Here is a 10064-nt window from a genome sequence, read left to right as displayed (position 1 = left end):
ACTTTATTGCACGGCAACTAAATTGACCATCTTCATCTAACTAACAGGAAATGCCCTATGACAATAATTACAAGCTATTGCAGTAATAATGCAAATTAGGGCCGAATTTGGATAGTTATGTTGTACCGTGTTTATTAAGTTGTAGTTTAGCGTATAGGACACGTCCTCTGTGCAGTTTTGCCACAGTGGAGTGCCATAAACAACTTCAAATTAGTCTAATGATTGTGTGACCCCTAAGTCGTTTGAATATCCGTTTTGAGCGAGCTGTTTACTCTCTGTAGCCTTTTTTTACGTTGGGAGGTTTCTTAATTAAACATTCAAATCAACGAGCCGGAGAAGATGCTGCTAGGGTATCCACATTCCAACTTGTTCGCCGATTTGTCGACACCTATTCAATTATAATGAATACCTTAACCCTATTCAGACGGGGGGGTGCTTTTGAGACCCGCGCCAACTTTCATCTCGGATAGCGTCTGAACGGTTTGCGCTAGAACCATCAAATTTGGTGACTTTTCCTATAATATATCTGGCGACAATTTACTTTTATTAGATAAGTTAATGGGTTTTGGGTTGCCATGGCAACGGGTTAAGTTATTTTTTCTTTGAAAATAAACCAAGTTTGGTTTAAACATTACAATTTTCAGGCTTTTAATTACACGTTTTTGTAAACATCAATAACATCTAATACAACAGTTACTATACGTAATTTCTACGTATTTTTTTTATTTATGCTACCTTATGGATCATAGGCCAAAATCCACTTAAATGGACCATCACTGACTTAAATTTTTACAGTCTGAAGAATGGACATATTCACGGAGCATATTTTTCACGGAGGTGAGGGGGGGGGGAGCAAGAGACAAATGATTTGATAAAGGTAATGATGAGATCACGGTACAAAGGTGACCGTAAAACAGTGAACATAAAAGTACCGTTAAAATCAGATATTACAGCATTCTTTCACAAAGAGGCGTACAGAATGAAGGACGTAAAGACTGCATCAAATATCATTTGCATGTACTTTACTATGATAATCACACTTTGTGTACTAAACGTTATAATTCTAGCCTTCATCACATCTACATACAAATAATATCACACTGACTCTTCCTTTAGTTCCTAGTCCTTCCATTCTAAAACAACAGATAACTGTTGATTTTTTTACAGAAAATACAATTAACACTTCTGCAATGACACCATGAGCAGTTATGTACAACTACACACCTCAGAATTCAAAGGCGGTTATATATATACCGGCTATACAGATACAGATTTTATGGTTGACATCCTCTAGAGACCCCCAAACTAGTGTGAACGGGTAAAACAAAACAGCGAAACAATGCTCCTAAATCACAGTAATACAAAGCTGGTGTTGTGAGTTTGTGGTAGTACATAAAACTTTTACGACAAGCCGGTACATGTTAGTACTTCGCAGCATTTATGGGTACTGATTTCTGGAGTTAGGTATAGCCTGAGTACCGTCCTCCATATAGTTACCGCCGGCTTCCTAGTGTCGCTAGCTTCTATGGACTATTGAGGATGGTACCCAACATGAGCCCCGGTGTAGGTGATTTTGTTAACAGGTAAAATTCAAAATGACCTTAATTAGGCAGGAGAGGATTGGCAGATGTACCGCTTTTTCTGTGAACATTCAGCGTCGTCCCACATTGGATCGGTGGTACGTCCTGAGTACCAGTACTGGATACATAGCCAATCCCCGTTCCTTAGGTTTTTTACGTCAGTTGGTTCACCTGGGTGCCAACCCTAAAGGAGAGGATCAAGTCAACAACGTTAGGCACGTCAGGATTACAAGTTCTATCTGACTGAAAAAAATTATATTTAATTGTATGATAAGTATACATGCCAAGAACCAGTAAATGTAAATAACAGGGAAGAAACATTTTGCATAGAAAAAAACTGCGCCAGGTACCCATTGCCAAAAGGCCCTTTTCCCACTTAAAATCAAGACCATAACATGGCCACAAAACGCAACGTTATACCTATGGCACAACTGCAGTACAAACTCGCTAGATTACATCCATTATCATTGTCCTAACGCCAAATACCTACCAAATACAATTACAATACTTACAACTCACCCCGAGTTATGAACGGTTAAAAATCGGCAATCCCCATATATGATGTACTTGTACCTCAGACATAGCCTTCTCGACGGAGGCAATAAGAATGTACGATATATACAAGGTATATGTTAATCAAGTATCATTTTTTGTCAACAGAACACGTACCCGGTACTGTCCCAGCAGGGGTACCCCGTCTACCCAGTTATATTCTTTTGATCCAAACCAGAAGCCAGTTACGGTCACCGTCAGCCCGATCCAAAATTCGGAGTAGCCGAGCTGAGCAGTGATTTTGACATGGTGTCTTAGAGCGTGGTCAAATTCTTCCGTTCTAGGCATGGCCAGAGTAGCGCCTTCGTCCACACAGGCCTGCTTTGCATCCCAAAAGGACTTTGGGCTGGAAACGAGTTTGATGCAGGGCCACCCGACTCGTATGTAGCCATCCTGGCAGCCCCCATTTCGCATGTTCCAGGTAACTGCATAATTAAAGAATTGGAAACAATGGGCGTAATATTAGCAAAAGAGAAGTGCGACGTTTTAGTAACTTACAGATTAGGCCACACCGACTTAATTTTATGGATGACATCCTCTGAAGACCCCCAAACTAGTGCGCGCGGGCGAAAAAAATAAAAATCCGGCCAAAAATAAAAATGCTACAAAACCACAGGAATACAAACGTGGTATTGTGAATTTGGCGCATTACATAGCGACGTATACGACAGGCCGACACATGCTGGATTTTTGCGGAATATATGAATCGACACTGCTGTACGTATATATTGAGTTCTTGAGTCTTGGAGCTTCGGAATACGTGATCTTTTTTTTTTTTTTTTTTGTAGATCGGGCGAAAATCAATGGATGTCATCCATAAATTTAAATCGGTGTGGCCTTAGATGAGAAAAAAGAGATATTTCCCAATTACAAATCTAAACAGATTACGCAAACATTTCAGAAAGATGAGATCTGCTTCTTGAGTAATCATGAATTTGTTGTAGTTGATTCATGCTGATTTTCTCAGTTCCGTTCCCGCTCCCCTGTCATTATTGTAAAGAGGTCTAATAAGTTTTAGTTGTTGTCCAGCAAACAGAACGTATACATGGTGCTATATAAACGGAATGTAGTGAAGGCCTACCCGAAAAGACTTGGACTTCACACAGGCTCAGAATCCGGCAGTTGTGGTTGTAGGGAAGACGAACGGCCACATACCGTCCCTTCATCCCCTGACATGAGACCGAAATGGACGGCCGTTTCACGTCGATTTGATGATAATCGCCACACATGGGGTTCGTGCTGACCTGGTCGGAATCCCCGATGTGGATGTTGAAGGGGTTGAGTCGTTCCTGACAACAGTCCATCCGGTTGAAGATGACAACTCTGTAGATATTGAACACAAAAAGTCAAGTGATTGGCAATTGAAGTTTATGCTATATTCTTACAGACGTTCTTAAAGTTAAGCTTCTATAACTTTGATAGATCCCCAGTCGTTTTCCAAGAAACCGTAAAAGTAAATTGTAGAATAATGTCTAACCTTCAAACCACCGTATGGGGTCAAAACTGACCCTAGGCGTATGTGCCATTTTAGCATTTCTTGTCGAAAACGAAATTCCTTCTATGAGTTTGTTTGTATATATGTAATTTCTGCACCTAAAACTAGATCCCTTCAGGCAGCCATGTTGATGACCTTTGACCCCATGTCCATACGCAACAAGGTACAATGTTGAGTTTTCTGAGTCAGTTTTGACCCCATAGGGAAAATTTGGACGCAAACCTACGGTGGTTTGAGGGTTAAAGAGCACTGTGTGAGTGTGTGCGTGTTTGCGTTTCTGTGACTCACATTTTGCATGTATCCAACCACCACCAGATGTATATATGGTACACGTACCTGCCAATCGCATACTGCTGGCCAAGATCCACCCACCAGCTTGCATTCATCTCTCCCGGTAAATTTTTGGTGTGTGTGCAAGACCCGTAGTGGTGGTTGGAGGCAGTGTTCCCGTCTACAGCAAGCCTGGCATTTCCCGGGAGGTCCTCATTAAAGCTGAATGTGCTGGATTGGGCCGTTCTCTTCCCCAGGGCGATATTGACACCTGCTTCAGACGAAATCATTTTTATTAGCAGTGTCAATGTTACATGTGTACAGGTGACTTAAGTCAACGGCTTACTTGGTTTTGGGCCAAATACAAGTAAATTTACATTTGCATACAGGCACCAAGGGCTATACATTAATTCCTAGGTTTTTTCCATGTATACTACATTCATCAAAACTTAATCTTTATACCTTTTTACTGCAATCCTATTCAACCTGTGAATTTTCCATCACGCTGGCCTTTCTGGACTATTTCGACATACTCTAAACACTGGCCTTTCTAACATTTCCACATCCGTTGCCTACAGAAGATATTGGGACTCAAGTGGTGGCACAAAGTCCCTCACACAGAGATCCGACGTAGAGCCAATATCGAGCCCCTAGCGGCCATACTTCTGCAGAGGCAACTCAGATGGGTAGGACATGTGATCCGCATGCCTGAAAACCGGCTACCAAGGCAGATGCTGTACGGTGAGCTTTCCACGGGCAAACGCACCGCAGGTGGCCAGCGCAAGAGGTACAAGGATTACTTGAAAAGTAACCTGAAGTCCTGTGGCATCGAGCCACAAAGGCTTGAACGACTAGCAGCTGACAGAAACAGTTGGAGACAGGTATGCTCGACAGCTACCGAATCGTACACAGCCAGCTACAACCAGAGGGCGGAGACCAGCAGAGCAAGAAGACACATGCCAGCTCAGCAGCAGGGTCAGCACATCTGCGAGATATGCGGCCGCGTCTTCGCAGCTAGAATCGGCCTAATCAGCCATCGAAGAATACATCGAGTGAGAGTGACAGAGAGTCAACAATGAGGGACGTCATCTTCGAAACCGAAGGACAGCCTTAAGCAAGTAAGTAAGGCCTTTCTATTCTATCTTTATGTAAATTGCTCCGTCACTCTGGCCTTTCTGAGCTATTCTGACATACATTTCCCAATCGCTCTGCCCTTTCGAATCAGTCCTGTACCATCTGTGTCGAGGCTGATTAATACCAACAAAAATGCACTGTAAATCAACCACACTCAGGTGTTTTATTTTTGTAATATTTTGTTTTGATATTACTGTCTTGTTAATATTTTATGATATTCCTTTAAATTGAGCTGTGCATTATTTCATGTCTATATAAGTGAAACGTACTTCAGCCTGATGACTACGATGTTTTACATGATGAACTAGTCATTCATTCATTCATTTCTGGACAATTCTGACATACTCTGAACATTCTCACTTTCAGATTCTGATATTGTGAACAAGAGTATGTGCCATTGTATGGTATGGTATGGTATGGTATGGTATGGTATGGTATGGTATGGTATGGTGTAAGAATAAATGTATAAACCTAGGTGGCCAGGTCTATTGGAAACAGAATTGCCTTCAGGACTAAAGCCAATTGGATATATTACTAGTATGTTGTTAGGAAATATATTAGTGAGCTTTGAGGGAAGGCCAAAAAGTGACAATAACATACCTGTTACAGATGAAGAGGGGATTCATGTAGCCTGTACCAGGCTTCGTGAGGCGGTTGGAAAGAGTAAAAATCGGCCAAATAGAGACATAACATAACCAGGAAAGTTGGTCCGGTAGAGAGAATTGCTTGATCGTAGCGACCCCGCAGAGGCTTCGGGTGCGGCATACCGTTCCCTCTACCGAACCAACTCCCCTGGCATGTTATCTCTCTATTTGACCGATTTTTTAAAACTCTTTTCAGCCGCCCTCCGAAGTCTGGTAGAGGCTAGATTTTTATCGGGACCCGCACTATACGGCATAGCAACCTTACAACCTTATGTTACGAAAACGTTGACATTGAGCGTTACATACCTGTCCGAGTTGTAATTCGGTACACGTCATTTGCCCAAGTGCCGCCATCGCCCGCTTGACAGGCGGTGGAACGGCCGTACTTGAAGAAGGTGTTGTGCCCGTCAGCAGACCCGTAACACTGCCCGCCATGTTGTACAGCAAACACGGCAAAGGACCGAGATTTTGCTGCCTGGTAACACTTCTCGACGGCGTTACTCCGTGTTCGGTAGCTGCCCTCCAGACGTGAATCTAGCCCCTCGAGTGTTGGAATGGCACGACTACTGTGGTCCTTCCAGCAACCAAGACTATGGTAGCGATCCCCTGCTTCGGGAAATGAGGTTGCAGCATTTAATTAAATAAAATTTGCCAAAGGTTACGTTTTAGAAGTCGTTTATATGTTTGTGAACAGCTGCAACATAATTGAAAAAAAAATCATGTATGGATCCATAAGGTATTTTATACGTAGCTAGTGACACCAAAAGGAAGGTCAAGTTTAATTTTCGATCCCCTAGTGGATATGAAGTACCAAAGTTAAATCTGTATTTTTTTTCTTCGTAAACAACTTTTTAGAACTACAGTCGTAGGAGATAGCTATAGGGCCACCCGATGCAACGTTATCAGCAGGGTGCGTCAATTCTGAATATTCCAGAACATTATTTTTAAAATGGAGATTTTGTGCACGCGTGTGTGTCCGTGAGCGATAACGAACAAGAGTTCCACGATCTCATACCTTCGCCAAATGATGTTAACCCTTGCGGGTGACGAATTATACAATTTTAATCATTGATTTTGTAAATAAGAGCCTCATTTGCATGGATTATATCAGTTGATCATATTCTCCATCCAATGACAGCCTTATCGTAACAAAAAGGCTATTATAGCACTTCCTCATAAATTATGCAAATCAGGTCAAAATTTGAATAAATTATATTTATTGATGTTATTATTAACTTCCAAATGTGGCAAGTATTAAATTCGGGGTGCAGCAGTTACAACTATGGAATTATAATAATTTGCCATTAATTATGCAAATTAGGTCCTCATTTACATAATCTATATCCTCAGATGTTTTTCTCGTTCTCAAGTAGATGTCACAAGTGTTTCATAGTTCTATTATCGAACAAAGCAGATTTATAGAATATCCTTATTAATTATGCAAATTAGCTCCTGATTTGCATAATTGCCATCTGATTATGTCAAGCATCACTTCAACTACCTACATACCAAAAATCACGACAATACGTCAACCGGTTCTTGAGTTATCGTCCTTCAAATTTTTTTCAACAAATGCTCCTGCAGTTCCAGAACAAGGCGTTAGGGGACCCAAACTCATGTCACTTCTTCCCTACCCCAAGAGCTATCTACCAACCAAAATTCATGACCCTAGCATGTCCAAAACATGAGATATCAAAACCGGAAGTTCAGCTGCAGTACCTAGGAAAGCCACCAGGGGGCCCAAAATCTAATCATTTCTAGGTCTCATAAAGACCTACCCACCTACCAAGTTTCATTCCAATCCATCCACTGCTTCTCGAGTTATCTTGCTAAACCACACACACACAAAACACACCCACACACACACACACACACAGACAAACGCTACTGAAAACATAACCTTCTTGGCGAAGGTAATAATGCAGGGAAAACATTCGTGTAACTGTCGTACCTTCTTGAATCGTTAAAGGTTGTGGCTCTGTATTCTTCTGAATCTGGTCAAATCTGGTCCGTTTGACATTATTTGGGAACACCTGACGGCAAAATAAAAATACATGTTCATTGTCACGTATGAACATGATGTCATTTGAATAATGTTCAGGGCCACACATAATACATGGTGGAATTGTAGTACGCTGGCATTTCCGTTTTAATGTGATGACAATAATAAGGAAGCGTCAAAGTTTTTTTTTTCAAAGTGAAGGCCAGCAATAACAAAGTTACCCCAAATGTTTTGCCTTAGCTTTCAACTTTGGTGAAGTAGCTGGCACATTTGGCAGTGTGGTTACTATTTTCAGTGAAGTAACTTACCTCTGGCGGAGTGGTTGTCATCTTAGGCAGTGTGGTTGCCACCTTGGGCAATGTGGTTGCCACCTTGGGCAACGTGGTTGTCACCTTGGGCAAAGTGGTTGTCACCTTGGGCAGTGTGGTTGTCAGCTCGGGCAGTGTGTTTGTCACCTCAGACAGTGTGGTTGTCACCTCGGACAGTGTAGTTGTCACCTCGGGCAGTGTGGTTGTCACCTCGGGCAGTGTGGTTGTCACCTCGGGCAGTGTAGTTGTCACCTCGGGCAGTGTAGTGGTCACCTCGGGCGATGTAGTTGTCACGTCGGCTGGTGTAGCTGTCCCATTGGGCAGTGTAGTTGTCACCCTGAACAGTGTGGTTTCCACCTTGGGCATTGTTTTAAGATACTGGCTGGTGGTCCGAGCACCCACTTGTAGCAAGAGCAAGTCCTGAGTTCGCAAAAATTTCACGTAATGTCAGAGATCAACATTTCCAATATCATAACATACTAGTTATACATATAAACTGTAATTCTGTTATTTTAGGGCATTTAAAGACCTTTTCGTACTTTAACAATTTGGTAGTTGACGTATATTTCTTGCTGCTCCAACTTGCGACATTTCGAAAGCAAGGCCGTTTCAAGTAGCAAATCTGTCAATGGCACGATATTCGTCGCCACGCCATCAGCTGACTTTTATGTTTTCAGAGCTGTTTGATTGGTTGTATTTATTGTCATAGACATATAAAGCTGACTAAGAAGACCGTATAAATGCTGGGGTACAGTTAAATAAACATTAAGTAGAAGTTTTAGAAGTTAAGAAACACAAATTCTTTATGTAGTAGTCAATGTACAATGAAGTGGTAGGGGACTACCGTGATGGTGTCATTTCTGTTTTCCATTGTCGAACTGTTAGAGGTGACGGGAACTGTTGAAACTGGTCGGCTTGATGTACCCCGCCGTACCGGAGGACTGTTGTGTGAGAAAGGCTGCGTCTCTTGTACGGTCTTGTAATAGGTGACGAGACCAACTCCTACACCAATGAGGGTTGCTAACATAACAGCGATAGCCCATTGCAGACGATAGGAACGGCGAGATGTGTCGTTGGGAATGGCGGAAGTATCTGCAGTATCGGTGCTATCTGCAAGTAGACAATATCTTATATTACTGATTACTGATGCCAATTTGTCTCCTCAGAAGCTCTAAATAACCGTGAAACCCAGCTATTGCATATTGGCTTTTGCTCTGCATTCCATTCTACTTACTAATCACACCCTTCAGCTAAGTGGAAGACCAGAAAACAGTTGCCTGCTTTTTTGTTCAAGAAAATGTGTAGTGTCCGTAGAGAAGTACAAAATTACTCATTAATTGGAATATAAATGCCACGGGGTCATATAAATTCAATAATCTGAAACAACTAAACATGGTGGCCTCATGAAAGAAGCCGGTTTGATAATGGTTGTAAATAAAAAAAAATGACAGTCAAAAATTGAGATTGTATACCATATGAACAAAATATATAAGTGTAATAACATTTTCTGGACCAATGATGCAATCTTCAAGTACATTTGTACCCTCCTTTTAGATCTGTAACGTCATTTCACATTTGAGACAAATCGTCGGAGGTTACAATGAGTATTGTAACAGTTGTTATGTGCCTAATGGGTGGTAGTATCCTGTAGTTTCATTGTGGCGTCGTGTGGCGTAGTGGACAGAGCGTTCGACGCTCAAGCAAGGAGCCCCGGGTTCGATTCCGGGTCGGAGCACAGGGGCATGTCCGAACATGCGCACCGACGTTGTGCCCTTGGGAAAGGCACTTTACACGTATCCCCCCTCAAGTCTCCAACGGCAGTTGTCCTCAGCTGGCGGACGAGAGCAGCGCCAGGCGGGCTGGCGTAGTCAAGGCGGACCTTGAGCGTAACCAAGTCATCCGGCAGCTCGCTGCAGGCATCCCAACCGGAACCAGCACGTCTCCCTCGATATGGATCCGCTGGGGAAGACGGGTGCCCAAGTGTATGGGTCTCAGATTCGCAACCTGTTATCCACCTTAAACAAATCCACGCGAAGGCCACCGTGTCAACTGTGACCCTCACTCAGGTGTAGGGACTGA

General features: G+C 42.5%; 1 protein-coding gene across 1 annotated transcript; it reads right to left on the bottom strand.

Annotated features, from left to right (window-relative positions):
• Positions 1-1605: 1605 nt before the first annotated feature.
• LOC109466910 lies at positions 1606-8351 on the bottom strand. The gene is made up of 7 exons (XM_019764776.1): positions 7986-8351; positions 7627-7708; positions 5982-6281; positions 3964-4168; positions 3214-3455; positions 2250-2557; positions 1606-1764 (listed from the first exon to the last, which is right to left on the bottom strand). The coding sequence occupies exons 1-7, from the start codon at positions 8349-8351 to the stop codon at positions 1606-1608; spliced, it is 1662 nt and encodes a 553-aa protein (XP_019620335.1).
• Positions 8352-10064: the final 1713 nt, after the last annotated feature.

This window comes from Branchiostoma belcheri, unplaced genomic scaffold (assembly GCF_001625305.1).
Source record: "Branchiostoma belcheri isolate BF01 breed outbred unplaced genomic scaffold, Haploidv18h27 scaffold171, whole genome shotgun sequence".
Taxonomy (NCBI): Eukaryota; Metazoa; Chordata; class Leptocardii; order Amphioxiformes; family Branchiostomatidae; genus Branchiostoma; species Branchiostoma belcheri.
This window is presented reverse-complemented; position numbering and strand designations above follow the sequence as displayed.